The sequence below is a fragment of the Nomascus leucogenys genome, chromosome 3 (genome assembly GCF_006542625.1).
Source record: "Nomascus leucogenys isolate Asia chromosome 3, Asia_NLE_v1, whole genome shotgun sequence".
NCBI lineage: Eukaryota > Metazoa > Chordata > Mammalia > Primates > Hylobatidae > Nomascus > Nomascus leucogenys.
This window is the reverse complement of record NC_044383.1, coordinates 97,720,314-97,737,436: the sequence shown is the minus strand read 5'-3', so window position 1 is coordinate 97,737,436 and position 17,123 is coordinate 97,720,314. Positions and strand designations below refer to the sequence as shown.

At 38.3% G+C, this 17,123-nt stretch overlaps 1 protein-coding gene across 6 annotated transcripts in view; it reads left to right on the top strand.

Moving 5' to 3' along the window:
* REV3L (REV3 like, DNA directed polymerase zeta catalytic subunit) overlaps positions 1–17,123 on the top strand; it is a 194,940-nt gene that overhangs the window by 160,721 nt on the left and 17,096 nt on the right. For 5 of the 6 annotated variants that reach the window (XM_030809566.1, XM_030809568.1, XM_030809567.1 and 2 more), the window contains 4 exons: positions 1,272–1,516; positions 2,842–2,950; positions 4,888–5,094; positions 11,947–12,056. In XM_030809566.1, the coding sequence (XP_030665426.1) occupies positions 1,272–1,516; positions 2,842–2,950; positions 4,888–5,094; positions 11,947–12,056 (671 nt within the window). Of the gene's footprint in view, positions 1–1,271; positions 1,517–2,841; positions 2,951–4,310; positions 4,433–4,887; positions 5,095–11,946; positions 12,057–17,123 lie in introns of those variants that run through there. The other variant, XM_030809572.1, reaches the window with a different exon arrangement.

Here is a 17,123-nt window from a genome sequence, read left to right as displayed (position 1 = left end):
GTTCTTGTGAGTAATTTTTTTTTCTAATACCCCAAGCCGTCTGCTTAATAGTTATTATTAGAAACAAACATACCAGTAATTGCTTGATTCAGTTTTGCTAGGGACCAGTAATAAGCTGATTACTATTCAGTTCTTTTTTTTATTTTTTAATTATTTCCACAACAAAAGCCACATTCAATACTTTATAATTCTATAATCATTTTCTTTCTTTGAAAAACTGGGATAACATTTTCTATCTTAAGTCTCCTGACAGCTTTTTAATTCTCTAATTTTCCCAAATAAATTTCTCCAAGATTATTGACCAACTTCTTAAATGAAATTGTCAAACTATACAGCTGTCTGTCCTACACTTTTTTATTATGGTGTAGCTGTATTTAAATACAAAGAGGGCCGGGTGCAGTGGCTCACGCCTGTAATCCCAGCAGTTTAGGAGGCCAAGGCAGGGGATCACTTGAGGTCAGGAGTTCAAGACCACCTTGGCCAACATGATGAAACCTCATCTCTACTAAAAATACAAAAATTAGCTGGGCATGATTGCGCAAGCCTGTTATCCCAGCTATTTGGGAGGCTGAGACAGGAGAATCACTTGAACCCTGGAGGTGGAGGTTGCAGTGAGCCGAGATTGTGCCATTGCACTCTAGCCTGGAAAACAGAGCGAGACTTCATCTCAAAATAAATAAGTAAATAATAAAAATAAAAAGAGATCTAATTTCATCTGTCTTTTAAAATTGACTTATCTTTTAAGTTATTTGACATGTTTTATAGTTTTTATAAAAGTCTTAGGCATAGGAAAAGGATTTACATATATCCCTTTTCGCATCTGAAAGCTGACGAAATAACTAGTATTGCAGGCTGGGCATAGTGTCTCACGCCTATAATCCCAGTACTTTGGGAGGCCGAGGTGGGTGGATCACCTGAGGTCAGGAGTTCGAGACCAGCCTGGCTAACATGGTGAAACCCTGTTTCTACTAAAAATACAAAAAGTTAGCTGGACATGATGGCTCATGCCTGTAATCCCAGCTATTTGGGAGGCTGAGGTAGGAGAATCGCTTGAACCTGGGAGGCGGAGGTTGCAGTGAGCCGAGATTGTGCCATTGTACTCCAGCTTGGGCAACAAGAGCGAAACACCGTCTCAAAAAAAAAAAAAAAAAAAAAAAGAAGTCATACAGTCTTATTCTGAAAAGCAGATTATCCTCAAATGATTATATATTCATATGACCAATATATTTAAACTGTGTTTCTTCTCTTCTCACCTGCCTTTCTCCCTGCAGTACCGTGTGGAATCAATGATGTTGCGTATTGCTAAACCAATGAACTATATTCCTGTGACACCTAGTGTTCAGCAAAGATCCCAGATGAGAGCCCCACAGTGTGTTCCTCTAATTATGGAGCCTGAATCCCGCTTCTATAGCAACTCTGTTCTCGTTTTGGATTTCCAATCACTTTATCCTTCTATTGTGATTGCATATAACTACTGCTTTTCCACCTGCCTTGGCCATGTGGAGAACTTGGGAAAGTAAGGTTTTTTTCACATTTACAATAATGTTGTTGTGCTTTGTACTTCTTACTAAAATTAGACACTTTCTGAGTGTCTCTTTGCTCTGGACACCTTCCCTACGAGCAAGATAAATGGACTGTATCCCAGCTAATCCATTCATTGTAGTTGTCTTACCAATTGACGTGGATCACCATATGATTAATCCAGCTTCATGGATGGATGACTTATGAAGAGGATTGGGAATAGGTCAGCCTTGCAACTGTTTCACTCCATATGTAACTATGGTCTCTTTTAAAATGAAAGTTAAATTGTTGATGTAAATTACCTTTCAGTGGAACAGTTTGAGGATTATGATCTTATAACTGCAACTAGACCTCCTCTTTATTTTTCTTATAAATAGTCCAGGATTTTTAAAATTAAATGTTAGGTTTTATTAATTAATGTAAATTAAATTGTATAAACTGATAACATTTTAAATTCTCAAAGGATTACTTTTCTTAAATTGTAGGAAATAACGGAGTCTTCCTTTTTATTGATTTCTGCGTATTTGAGACCATGTGTTGGTTTTAGTATATCCTATATTCCTTCATAGCATCTGTGGAAATTATATTGGTAATCCTGTCTTTTTATTAAAAACAAGAATTTGGAAAATTTGCAAGATTTACAGTATTTCTATTTAAGGTTTAAATTATTCTTTAAATATATTCACAAGGATGTTAAATAAAAAATTTTTATTTAAGTAATTTAGTATGATTGGGCTGGATGTTGGTGGCTCACGCCTGTAATCCCAGCACTTTAGGAGGCCAAGGCGGGCAGATCATGAGGTCAGGAGATGGAGACCATCCTGGCTAACAGGATGAAACCCCATCTCTATTTAAAATGCAAATAATTAGCCAAGTGTGGTGGCGGGCGCCTGTAGTCCCAGCTACTCGGGAAGCTGAGGCAGGAGAATGGCGTGAACCTGGGAGGCAGAGCTTGCAGTGAGCCGAGATGGCGCCACGGCACTCCAGCCTGGGCGACAGAGCAAGACTCCATCTCAAAAAATAATAATAATAAAATAAATAAGATGATCAGATGTTGAGTTGAAATTTGGTATTTCAGTATAGATTTTACCCATAAATTTTAGGATAGTGCCATTTAAGAAATGTTTCTTGTAATAAATTGTGAATATTTGAAAAACTATTTCAGTAATGAGGCAAATAAACATATTACTAAGTACATGAATTCATGTTTAGATGTTTGAAAATGAATTTCTAATGGAGTTAGAAAGATTTTTTAAATTGCATAAAATCTCTGTTCTATGATTTGAGGAAGTATTTGCTTAATGTTCTCTTTCTTAACAGGTATGATGAGTTCAAATTTGGCTGTACCTCTCTGAGAGTACCTCCAGATTTACTTTACCAAGTTAGGCATGATATCACAGTGTCCCCCAATGGAGTAGCTTTTGTCAAGGTAATACTCTCTTGTAAATGAAAGATAACAACTATGGCTGAACTTTTGGAGAGCTGATAATGGTTTAGATATTGTTGGCACATAATAGAAAACAACAACACCGAGTTGGCTTGAATATTTTATCTCAAAAAGTCAAAGATATAAGAATCTTCTAAGAAATCACTTCAGGAACAAACCAGTCACCTTGTTTTTCTTGAATTTAGGTTTTAAATCTTTAAATTGTTAAATTTTAGTTAACGAAATATTGAAAGAAATAAACGTCTGCTTATACCTTCTGCCCTTTATTAGAATCTGGCAGACTTAAATAGCAACTTAATGGTCAAAATATATTACCTACAAAGATTTAAATTGCTTTAATGTGTAGATGCTACTAGTTGTTTTTCTACATTATTTTAAATTAAGGCTATCTTAGAATTAATGATACTCTAATAGGCTTATTGATTATATTTTTAAGAAGATATCCAAACTAAAAATAGGATCCCTTTTTTCTCTCCTGTATCTCCCCTCAAAAGAGACAGAGGAAAACTTTATAAATTAGAGACAAATAAGAGACATCTAAAAGAAGATTATATTGCCTCTTATATGCCAACTTTATTCCTTTCTTTTCTATTTTCTTAGCAGTGAGTCTGTACTAGAATCATGAGACAGTAGAGTGGTTGATGGTAGAGTGGACCCCACCAGCCCTCAAATTCATTCTGGTGTACTATATCAAAAGTGGCATCATTCTCTACCAGTAAGAGGGAATGCTAAACTAAAATTAGCAATGTAGATGAAGAAAATTTTAACCAAAGAGTTCATGGTATGTTTCTTTTTGGAAAATTTTAAAATGTAGTATTTCTAAGGACTGATATAGATGAGATCTACTTGGAGAAATGGAAAGAGATTTTTTTTTATTAAATGGGTCTCTATATAGAAGTCAGTTTTCCCGTCACATTTCTGCAAATTTGGTCCCTGTTCTTTTTATCTTATGTCTTAAAACATTATGGCTGCTTCAAAATGTACACCAAATGAATTAGAGGTTACAATATGTTCCATTGTCGCATATCTAGCAGCTTATTATCTCCCTTTAACAGCTTTTCTTTAAACTTGCATCTACTTTTGGACCCAGTGTGTAAAGCTTAATGAAAATAAGATTTTTTTAATATTCAGGTGTGTGATTATCCTATACCTGAGATTTTAATTGTTAGGTCCGACATGCATTACCTTGCACGTGTCTGTGAATCGTCATCAAAGTTAATACTGTTTTGTGGTTTTCATTCCTACTGGAGTTCTCATAAATTCTCCCTAGTCTTGATGAATACAAATGATTTTTTTTGGCATCAACAAATTTTATCACCTCACTATTCATCCCCTCTTCCAGATTGCTAATAAATATAGGCCGGAGGGGATGGCTTAGTGGTCTAAGCATCAGATTTGAAATACGTAGAGTCCCTGGAACTGCAGGTTTGAATGTCAGCAGAGTCAACCCAGCTCATCATTCTTCCAAGGTAGATAAATGGAGTTCCATGCAGATTTCTGTGTGGGGTCATTAGGATGAGATCTTTAAAAACTGAGTTGGTTATGAGTAATACAAGTCCCATGTGTCATTTTGAAAGAATGGGGGTTTCTGTCAAAGTTTTGAACAAAATTTCCCTCTGAACTTGTTGTATGGTCACTTATGCACTAGTTGACATCCTCCTCCCTGGAGGTCTCTGAACTCACATAGAAATGCTTTGTTAGATTTATAAACATTGCAGGAACCGTTTAGGAGAAAAATCCTCTTCCAAGAAATAAAATGTGATGATTTTATATTGACGGCCACTAATACTATGGTCACTCTATTGTTAGCATGTTTCAATTCATGACAGTTGGCCATTATTATGTTTTTATGCATCCTTCTTAATTATATAAATCTATAATGTTTGAGGGGTTTTAAACATTTTTTTTCTTTATGATAGCCTTCAGTAAGAAAAGGTGTACTACCAAGAATGCTTGAAGAAATTTTGAAGACTAGATTTATGGTGAAGCAGTCAATGAAGGCTTACAAGCAAGACAGAGCCCTGTCACGAATGCTTGATGCACGTCAGTTGGGACTTAAGCTGATAGCAAATGTCACATTTGGCTATACATCTGCTAATTTTTCTGGGAGAATGCCATGCATTGAAGTAAGTGATACAAATCTGTAGTTTTTTTCAAAAGAGACTAAAATACAGTGAGGCACAGTGGCACTCACCTGTATTCCCAGTTACTTTGGAAGCTAAGATGTGGTGCGGGGGGCTTCAGCCCAGAGTTGAATCCTGCCTGGACAACATAGTGAAACCTCATCTCTTTTTTAAAAGAAAAAGAAAAAAAAAAGAAAAAGGCCAGGTATGGTGGCTCACGCCTGTAATCCCAACACTTTGAGAGGCCAAGGCGGGCAGATCACATGAGGTCAGGAGTCGCGACCAGCGTGGTCAACATGGTGAAACCCCATCTCTACTAAAAACACAAAAATTAGCTGGGTGTGGTGGTGGGCATATGTAATCCCAGTTACGCAAGAGGCCAAGGCAGGATAATTGCTTGAACCCAGGAGGCAGAGGTTGCAGTGAGCCGAGATCGTGCCATTGCACTCCAGCCTGGGCGACAGAACGAGACTTAGTCTCAAAAAAGTGGCTCACACCTGTAACCCCAACACTTTGAGAGGCCAAGGCACGTGGATTACTTGAGCTCAGGAGTTTGAGACCAGCCTGGGCAACACGGTGAAATCCCATCTCTAACCAAAAATGCAAAAACTAGCCAGGCATAGTGTTATGTGCCTGTGGTCCCAGTTACTTGGGAGGCTGAGATGGGAGGATCACTAGAGCCCAGGAAGTCAAGGTTGCAGTGAGCCATGACTGCACCACTGCATTCCACCCTGGGTAACAGAACGAGACCCTCTCTCTCAAAAAAAGAGACTAAAGCAGCATTAAATGAATGCCTATTCATTCAAGCATTTCTATGACATAAGATCAGTTTTTCTCATGCCAAGCCTAAATATACACATATTCTTGGGGATCTGTGACTTTTCTCTATAAGATACCTCTGTGTCTTTATTCCAATGATAATTTTAGAAATTAGCATACATCTATTTCTGCATGGTCTTCATAACTATACTGTAACTTTCTATTAGCATGAAATTTCAGTGCCACCTTTGTAGCAGTTTTTACAACAGCCTTGGTACTGCATAATTCATTTTATGTATTGACAAGAGATTTGATTATAGTTATATTGGCTTGTCCAAATGTCACAATTAGCCGGGTGTGGTGGCTCACACTTGTGATCCCCACAACTCAGGAGGCTGAGGTGGGAGGATTGCTTGAGCCCAAGAATTCAAGACTAGCCTAAGCAACATAGTGAGCCCTTGCCTCTATTAATACACAAAATTAAAAACTAAAAAAATTTTTTAAGTCAGAATAAACAACAGCCATTCCATATTTACTAGTATACCAGTAGATATAAAGCAAAACCTTTTTTGCAGTGATAGTGACAGTTGAAAGACATTTTTCATAGAATAAGACTTAATTTCATATTTACTAGGTTAAGGTGTTTATTTGATACAAATACAATATAGTGTGACAGGGTAATATAATAATATACTAGTGAGTGAGAAAAGAACAGAGTAACATGTTACGTTGTGATCTTTTCATGCCAAATGAAGGTCAGAGGACATTGTGGTATATCATATTTGCATTAGTTGAGTAAGAGAAAAGCAGGGAAAGCATAAAGTCTTCAGACAGCTCACAGTAGGCAAAATGAACTCCAAAAACTTGAGCAAGGTAGTAGTGGCATATTCACATTGAAAGCAGCAAAATACCATCTATAGTGGAAACTTAATATTGTTAACTTGAATATTTTGGTACAGTAATATGATTTTGTGCTGGATAAATTTTTTTATAGTTGCACTGTAAAGGCTGTAGGCAATAAAAGTTTGTATCTAGGTTTATATTTGTATACTTTTAGGTAAGATAAAAAATACTTTGTCAGTCCTGGGGGTTCATAGTAATACATTTGAAAACCACTGATCTATATGATCTAGCAGGAAAAAAAATGGAAATGATATTACTAATGTAAAACCAAAAGATATCCTTTTTTTTTTTTTTTGAAACAGCGTCTTGCTTTATCGCCCAGGCTAGAGTGCAGTGGCTTAACCACGGCTCACTGCAGCCTCGACCTCCCAGGCTCAAGCAGTCCTCCTACCTCTGCCTCCAAGTAGCTGGGACTACAGGTGCTTACCTCTATGCCCAGTTAAGTTTTCTATTTTTTGTAGAGATGGGGTTTCGCCATGCTGCCCAGGCTGGTCTTGAACTCCTGGGCTCAAGTGATTCTCCTGCCTTGGCAGGGATTACAGGTTTGAGCCACCATGCTTGTCCCAAATCCTTTCTTAGGGGCCACTTCCACGATTCCCTAATTTCTTCCCTGCCTCTCAGTCTTAAAAGTGTTTATTAATGTATTTTAGTAATAAAACAATGCAGAAATTATACTATTTTTAAAATATGTAAATACTGTAACTTTAGAATAACCAGAATTTGGTAGGATTTTTGAACTAGCAGTGGAAGTTTAGGAATAGGGTTTCACTAGGTAGTATGTTGCTCCTTTGCATGGTGAACTCAGACTGCCAAGCGATACCTGCTTCCTTGACCCTGGTCTTCTCAGCTATTCTCAGGTTAATGACTGCAGGCATGCATTTGACCCCTCATCATATGCTAACTTCGCAACAGTACAGTGTTAACTTCTAGGTGAAATCATGAGTGGAAAAAGCAGCTAACATCACAGAAAGAGCCTCTCATGAATAAGTGAAAAGTTAGCACCAATAGAGTAAAAATGGAAGATATCAGCCACTTTTTTTTTAAAGGGCAGATGGCTTCATTCTTTTTTATGGCTGTATGATATTCCATTGTACACATTATATGGCATTTTCTTTATCCATTCACCCGTTGATGGACACTTAGGTTGTTTCCATATCTTGGCTATTGTGAATAGTGCTACAGTAAATATGGGAGTGCAGGTATCAATTCAATGTACCTATTTCCCTTTTTTTTGGGGGGGGGGGATATATACCCAGCAGTGGAATATCTGGATCATATGGTAGTTCTATTTTTAAATTTTTGCAGCATCCTCATATTGTTCTACATAGTGGCTCTACTAATTTACATTCCCACTACAGTGGGTTCCCCTTTCTCTACATCCTTGCCGGCATTCATTATTGCCTATTTTTTGGATAAAAGCCATTTTAGCTGGGGTGAGAAGATATCTTATTATAATTTTGATTTGCATTTCTCTAATTAGTAATATTAGTCATTTGTATGTCATCTTTTGAGAAATGTCTATTCAGACCTTTTGTGCATTTTTAATAGAATTATTTGTTTTTTTCCTACTGAGTTGTTTGAGTTCCTTACATATCTGGTTATTAATCCCATGTTAGATGGGTAGTTTGCAAATATTTTCTCCCATTCTATGGGTTGTCTCTTCACTTTGTTGATTATTTCCTTTACTGTGCAGAAGCTTTTTAGCTTTATGTGATCCCATTTATCCAGTAATCAGCCCTAAAAAAGAATAAAATCCTGTCATTTGCAAAACATGGATGGAACTGAAGGACGTTATGCTAAGTGAAATAAGCCAGACAGAGAAAGACAAATATCACATGTTCTCACTCTTATGGAAACTAAAAAAAACAAAGGAACTCATGGAGATAGAGAGTAGAATGATGGTTGCCAGAGGCAGTGAGGTGGGGGGGGGGGGAGGGAGATAAAGTAGAAATGATTAATGAGTACAAAAATACAACTAGAATGAATAAAATCTAGTATTTAGTAGCACAGTAGAGTAACTATAGTGAACAGCAACTTATTGTATATTTTTAAATAACTAAAAGAATGGAATTGAAATGTCTAACACAAATAAATGATAAATGCTTGAGGGGATGGATATCCCAGTTACCCTGATTTGATCATTACACATTGTCTGCCTGTGTACATCATATGTACCGCATATATGTATATATACAACAGTTATGTATCCAGAATAATTGAAAGCTTTTAAAAGCGGGAGGCGAATAGATTACTGACTGTGGTCTCCTGCTTCCCTTCAGAGAACACACAATCAAAAAAGTGCTAGATCTGGACTATCATAGAGAAACATAAGACTTTGTAAGCATATAAGGAGAATATGGAGAATAAATAAATGTAGCTAATAGTTGTAGGTTAATGTCTCTGTCTCAATACCATCATAGAGAAAGACAAGACTTTGTAAGCAAAAATTCCTATGAAGAGAATATGGAGAATAAAGTAGCTAATAGTGCAGGTTAATGTCTCTGTCTCAGTTGGACTTACTTCATAAATTAAAATTTTTATATGTTGATAGTTTTCTACTAAACTATTGGTCATTCATATTTATGATAAAGGTATATTTGTGCCTTTTTAAAAATTGTCTGAACTTTATTTCTTCCTTTTTATATCTTTTCAGAGAATTAATTTTTACTTAAAAAATTTGTTTTTATTAAGACTTTTGAGGCCTGGTGCGGTGGCTCATGCCTGTAATCCCAGCACTTTGGGAGGCCGAGGCAGGTGGATCACGAGGTCAGGAGATCGAGACCATCCTGGCTAACGCGGTGAAACCCTGTCTCTACTAAAAATACAAAAAATTAGCCAGGCGTAGTGGCAGGTGCCTATAGTCCCAGCTACTCGGGAGGCTGAGGCAGGAGAATGGCATGAACCTGGGAGGCAGAGGTTGCAGTGAGCCGAGATTGCGCCACTATACTCCAGCCTGGGCGACAGAGCGAGGCTCCATCTCAAAAAAAAAAAAAAAAAAAAAAAGACTTTTGAGCATCCCCAGTCATGGCCTAAATTGTGAAACCATTTCTTTTCCTCTTTTAAATCCTCTCTTATTCCTTTACTGAAATAATGCTTTTCAGGTTAGGAACCTTGGCACAAAGTAGCAGTATCTGTTAATTTAATTACTTCTCCTTCCCTCTTCCGCTGCCCCCTCACTCTAGTGCTGCTGAATTCTTCTTATTACATGGTCTTCAGGGATAACTGCAGAGTTCTGACTCTTTGGGGTATAACTTAAATGCGTCAGAGTAAGAGCATCAGGCAGACATTTAAGACCACTATGTATATGTACGAGTATATACTTACTTGTAAGTATGTATCTCAGAAGTGTATTTGACTTTGACACTAAGATGGCTTGCTTATGCAGCTCTTTGTCCCCACATATTTAAAAGTTGACCTTGTTTGAAAGTGGCAGCAGGTAACAGAACATTTTATTCAATTTGAATTTCCATTAGATAACATGATTTTTGTAATGTATTAAGTTACAGTTTACATTCTCAAGATTTTCTAATGTACTAGAGGTCTCAGCAGAATTCATAATCTTAATTTAAAACCCAAGGCCAGGCATGGTCGCTCACACCTGTAATTCCAACACTTTGGGAGGCTGAGGCAGGTGGATCATTTGAGGCCAGGAGTTCAAGACCAGCCTGGCCATCATGGCAAAACCCTGTCTACTAAAAATACGAAAAATAGCTGGGCATGGTGGCGCACGCCTGTAATCCCAGCTATTCGGGAGACTGAAGCACAAGAATTGCTTGAACCCAGGAGGCAGAGGTTGCAGTGAGCCAAGCTCACACCACTACACTCCAGCCTGAGCGACAGAACGAGACTCTGTCTCAAAATAAATAAATCATAATAAATAAATAAATCCCAACTCGTTTCTACTACCAGTTTTATTATTTGTTCCTTTGTTCATATACTTAATATGTCCTTTGTAATGCAACTTTAAACAGCCTTTTAAATACTATTCAATCCTACATTTAGTAATTCAAATTTTACAGTAAAGGGAGAAGGATCATTATTGCTATTGCTTGCTTCTTAACAAAAAAAAAACAAAAATGTGCAGTTTGCATTTTAAAATTGCAAAAGGAATGCTCCATTTATGTTTTATGTTGAATGGCAGTTTTTCCCTCTTAGCTTTAATGAGTTTAATAAATAAAACAGCATTGTTATATAGTCTCCTTAATTTACTTAACTGTAAAATCTCATTAGCATGCTTCTCATATTTGTCAAGGCCCAGCATCTTTTTGTTTTGTAAACTCATGCTGTGGTCACTGTTAAAATTCACTAATCACCAATGAGTAAAACCTTCCTAGATATATATCTACCTATTTAATTTAAATTGAACAGTTTTAATATATTTCCCATCATATAATTAGATACATTTTTCCTTGTATAACTAGTCACAAGATTGAAGTTCAGCATTAACTTTAATGATATTGAAAGACATTATCATCAACACTTCAACAGAAAAATTTTGAGAGATACACGTACATATACTCATGCACCCACAAAGAGTGCTTTTCTGCCTAATGAGTTGTAAGGGCACGTAAGAAAGCTGAATAGGTCAGGCACGGTGGCTCACACCTATAATCCCAGTACTTTGGGAGGCCAAGGTGGGCGGATCACGAAATCAGGAGTTCGAGACTAGCCTGGCCAATATGGTGAAACCCCATCTCTACTAAAAAATACAAAAATTCTCTGGGTGTGGTGGCATGCACCTGTAGTCCCAGCTACTCAGGAGGCTGAGGCAGGAGAATCGCTTGAACCCAGGAGGCAGAGGTTGCAGTGAGCCAAGATTGCGCCACTGCACTCCAGCCTGAGTGACAGTGAGACTCCTCAAAAAAAAAAAAAAAAAAAAAAAGTTCTTGAATAAATAAGGATTATTCTTCCAAGAATCCGGTGTAGCTGTGTACCTTATAACAAGTGCAGTTCACTTACTGTTACACTCAAAGACAAGTTTGTATATTGATTGGTTCTTTCAAATTCTTCACCTCAGTTTCTTCTTGAGTACTTGTAGAAAGAATGATGATACCGATGGCTATTTTGATTTCTTTTTTACGTTCTTTTCTCATTTCTGGAAATATTTAGTAATTAAATGTATTATATGTTAAAGTCTGTTGACTTATACTGAGCTATGTTAAGAAATTATTTCCAATGTGTTTGTACCAACAGGTTGGCGATAGTATTGTTCACAAAGCCAGAGAGACCTTGGAACGAGCTATTAAACTGGTGAATGACACCAAGAAATGGGGGGCTAGGGTTGTATATGGCGATACTGACAGGTAATGGGTTTTTGGTTTTGTAGTTGTCTTTTTGCATCTCTCCAGATCTTCATTTCAGTGTTTAAAATGGCTTAAGGGAATCTTTTCTAAAAATAGAGTTCTGTCTGAGTCCTTTCCAGTCCTTACGATCTCATGATCAGAGTTAACACAGATCCTGATTTACCAGATAGGATCGTAAGAGACAGTTTGTGTCCTGAGCCACAAACTGAAGATACCTATGGCTTCCCTCCAGGTAGCTCTAAACCAAGTAGATAGTGATCTGTAAACTAACTGTGTACGCAGGAGTCTAGTTTATTTAAAGAAACTACTTTTAATGTGAATAATTCCTCTAATATAGCTGTAACTCTCTGAATTTAAGTGTATATCTTAAAATAATTAAACTGTTTTTGAAGGACAGTTGCCAGAACTGTGAGTGGTTAACTTACCACTCAGCCCCAGAATATGTTGACCTTCTAAGAGAAGTGCATATAGGCAAATACAGTTTTCCATTTGATTCCAGAGGGTCCGCAGACTTCCTCAAGCCTATTATTTATGGATTGGCAAATAATGTGCCTGCATTTGAAGGCACATTATTAATAATGTAAGTTATTAACACCAGCTTGCATGCTTCCTTGCTTGCTGTGATATTTTTCAGGTTTCAGTTATTTATGTAACATCTTTTTTGCATGGCTTATTGAAATTCTTCTAGAATGTAGGCACTATTCAAATTTCTTACAGTGAAATTTTTTCCATATTGGGGACGTAGATTCACAGTGTGATCATGCTAAGAGCACTTGCATCAAGACCTCTGATCTCTTTACAGTCCAACAGAGCAATAGGAGATAATGCTTCTGATCATTAAATAGTTTATAAGTAATCTTTGAACAGCATTTAATCTTACCCAGTTCTTTAAAATGTTCAGACAGCATAATCATATTAATGCTGAATGAGACCTTGCCTTATAGAGCAGCTGTTTCATTACCAGCAGGTGGGGATAGTTTCAAATTATCCAGGCCCTAATTATCCATATTCTCTCCTGTTCCTCATCAAAAGCCACTTCTTAGTTTGGCTTTGGTTATTTTACTGTTCTATGAAACTACTTCTGCTGGGTATTCTAGCAAAATAAGAGTTACTAAAAGAAATTCTGCACTTGTTAGCAGAACTCCTTAAAAAATATTTAGGGAAAAATGTTAGTCCTTTAACTTACTGATTTTAATTCAGGGGCTATCCATGTTGTTGACAACACCCAGAAGTCAGCATGATTCTGATTGTAGTCATATTATTTACCCTTTAAGATCTGTAAGAAGATCTTGCAACTAGTCAGTAAAGAGCCATAAATTGATATTCAGTGTTTTGATTCCTAGCTTTCTCTCTCTGATGTAGAGAGAAAGCATAATAACATGCTTTCTCTCTACATCAGATTTTATAGTTATTATATGATTCCAGTCAAAGGAAATTTACTTGCAATGTCATTAAAACTTTTGATCACCATTCACTACCTGATACATTCAACAAACATTGGCCAGGCATGCTGGCTCATGCTTGAAATCCTAGCACTTTGGGAGGCCAAGGCAGGTGGATTGCTTGAGCCCAGAAGTTTTAAGACCAGCTTGGGCAACAAAGTGCAACCCTGTCTCTACAAAAAATTAAAAAATTAGCCGGACGTGGTGTGCACCTGTACTCCTAGCTACTTAGGAGGCTGTGAGGTGGGAAGATCGCTTGAACCCAGGAGTTCAAGGCTGTAGTCAACCATGATCATGCCACTGCACTCCAGCCTGGGTGACAGAATGAGACCCTGTCTCAAAAACAAGAAACCCAAATGTTTAGTGATGTCTGTATGAGGGCAATTCACAACAGTGTCACCCTGGCAGAATACAAGTAAGTTCTTGAAGGAGGACAAAAAAAAGTCAGTACCATAGTTTTTGGCCCCACAGCGCCCAGTCCTACCCAACAATATTTTACTCCTTAGTAATTACTTTGCCTTGTTAAATATAATTTAAATTTATGTTTTTTTTTCCTTGGAAGGACAATAATGATAAAAGGTTGAGAAACACTGCTCTTGGGATAATAGGTAATGCTTGGTGGAGTGAATAAGAGTTCCTGGCTGGGCGCAGTGGCTCATGCCTGTAATCCCAGCACTTTGGGAGGCCAAGGCAGGCGGATCACCTGAGGTCGGGAGTTCGAGACCAGCCTGACCATATGGAGAAACTCCATCTCTACTAAAAATACAAAATTAGCTGGGCGTGGTGGCACATGCCTGTAATCCCAGTTACTTGGGAGGCTGAGGCAGGAGAATCGCTAGAACCCAGGAGGCAGAGGTTGCGGTGAGCCAATATTGCGCCATTGCACTCCAGCCTGGGCAACAAGAGCAAAACTCCGTCTCAAAAAAAAAAAAAAAAAGGCCGGGTGTAGTGGCTCACACCTGTATCACACCTGTAATCCCTGTACTTTGGGAGGCCAACGCGGTGGATCACCTGAGGTCAGGAGTTCAAGACCAGCCTGGCCAACGTGATGAAACTATTAAAAAAATTAGCTGGGTGTGGTGGTACATGCCTATAATCCCAGCTACTCAGGAGGCTGAGGCAGGAGAATCGCTTGAACGCGGGAAGTGGAGGTTGCAGTGAGCCAAAATCATGCCACTGCACTCCAGCCTGGGCAATAAGAGAAAAACTCCGTCTCAAAAAAACAAAAAAAAAAAGGAGTTCCCAACTGAGAGTGAGGAGACCTGGATTCTCTTTCTAGCTATACTCCTAGATGATGGCATAGCCATTAATAAGTCATTTTGCGTCTGAGGCTTAGTTGCCTCATCATCAAAATGAAGGAAATCTGATAGACGAAGGTAAATGACCTTCTAATTATGGTGACATTCCAATTAAACTTTTAGTTATTTTTAAATGTACAATAAGTTATTGTTGACTGTAATTGCTCTGTTGTGCTATCAAATACTAGGTCTTATTCTAACTACATTTTTGTACCCATTAACCATCCCCACTCCCCACACATACACAGTACCTTTCCCAGCCCCTGGCAACCTAGTAGAAACTCTTTTTTTTTTTTTTTTTTTCCCTGAGACAGAGTCTCACTCTGCCGCCCAGGCTGGAGTGCAGTGCAGTGCAGTGACGCGATCTCGGCTCACTGCAAGCTCCGCCTCCTGGGTTCACACCATTCTCCTGCCTTAGCCTCCCGAGTAGCTGGGACTACAGGCATGCACCATGCCCAGCTGATTTTTGTATTTTTAGTAGAGATGGGGTTTCACTATGTTGGCCAGGCTGGTCTTGAACTCCTGACCTCATGATCCACCCACCTTGGCCTCCCAAAGTGCTGGGATTACAGGCATGAGCCACCACGCCCAGCCAATAATAACTTTTAAGATGTAAAGTATATGTACCTTTATTTCTTTATCATTTTTATGGAATTACAATTTTTAACAACATGTATAATATGTAATAAAATATAAAAATGTATAGGCCCAAGTTACCAGCTACCATGACAGTCAAGATATAGAACACTTTTTATCACCCTAAAATTTTCTCATTCTCCCTTTACAGTGAATCCCTCACCCTCACTCCATGCCCTAGACAACCACTTATCTGATTTTTATTACCATAGCTTAGTTTTGCCTATTATAAAACTGTTATAGAAATATGTGTATGTCCACTTATTTTAAATGTTGCATATGGCCAGGCACAGTGGCTCATGCCTGTAATCCCAGCACTTTGGGCAGATCACCTGAGGTCGGGAGTTCGAGACCAGCCTGACCAACATGGAGAAACCCTGTCTCTACTAAAAATACAAAATTAGCCAGGCGTGGTCATGCATGCCTGTAATCCCAGCTACTCAGGAAGCTGAGGCAGGAGAATCGCTTGACTTGGGAGGCAGAGGTTGCGGTGAGCTGAGATCGCGCCATCACACTCCAGCCTAGGCAACAAGAGCAAAACTCCATCTCAAAAAACAAAAAAAAATGTTGCATTCATCATTGCATCTGAACATTTTAAGAATAATAATCTTTCATAAAAACAGTTGGCAGTTGCATGTGAAGTTCAGCATACACTTAGCATATGACCCAGCGATTCCACTCCTTTATGCTTATCTTAGAAAAAAGAAAACCTGGCCGGGCGCGGTCAGTGGCTCACACCTGTAATCCCAGCACTTTGGGAGGCTCAGGCGGGCAGATCATGACGTCAGGAGATCGAGACCATTCTGGCTAACACGGTGAAACCCTGTCTCTACTAAAAATACAAAAAATTAGCCAGGCGTGGTGGCAGGCCCCTGTAGTCCCAGCTACTCAGCAGGCTGAGGCAGGAGAATGGTGTGAACTCGGGAGTTGGAGCTTGCAGTGAGCCAAGATTGCGCCACTGCACTCCAGCCTGGGTGACAGCAAGACTCCATCTCAAAAAAAAAAAAAAGAAAAGAAAAAGGAAAACCTATGTCCACACAAAAACTTGTGTACAGTTCTTCATTGGAGCTTTGTTCGTAATAGTCCAAAACTGCAAAATATCTAAACGTCTATCAGTGAGTGATTGGATAAGCAAATTGTGGTATATCCATACAGTGGAATACTGCTCAACAATGGAAACCAACAAGTTGCTGTTATTCTGACACCATGGATGAATCTCAAAATATGCTGAGTGAAAGAAGACAGACACAAAAGAGTACATACTATGTAGTTTCATTTATATAAAATTTTTATTTATTTACTTAGAGACAGGGTCTCACTATGTTGCCCAGGCCCATCTCAAACTCCTGGCCTCAAGCAGTCCTCCACTTCAGCCTCCAGAGTTGCTGGGATTACAGGCAAAAGCCTGTATCCCATTTATACCCAGCCCATTTATATAAAATTCTTGGAAAAAACCTATAGTAACAGAAAGCAAGTCTTATGTATTGAACCTGGGGCCAGGAATAGACTGAAAACTTCTTGTGAAGGAATACAAGGAGGTCGAGGCTGCAGTGAGTCATGATTATGCCACTGCACTCCAGCTTCGATAACAGAGTGAGACCCTGCCTCTTAAAAAAATAAAAATTAAAATAAGGTAGTATTGGTATAAATGAGCATCAGATGGCCTATAAAGAAACTAAAAAAAACCTTCA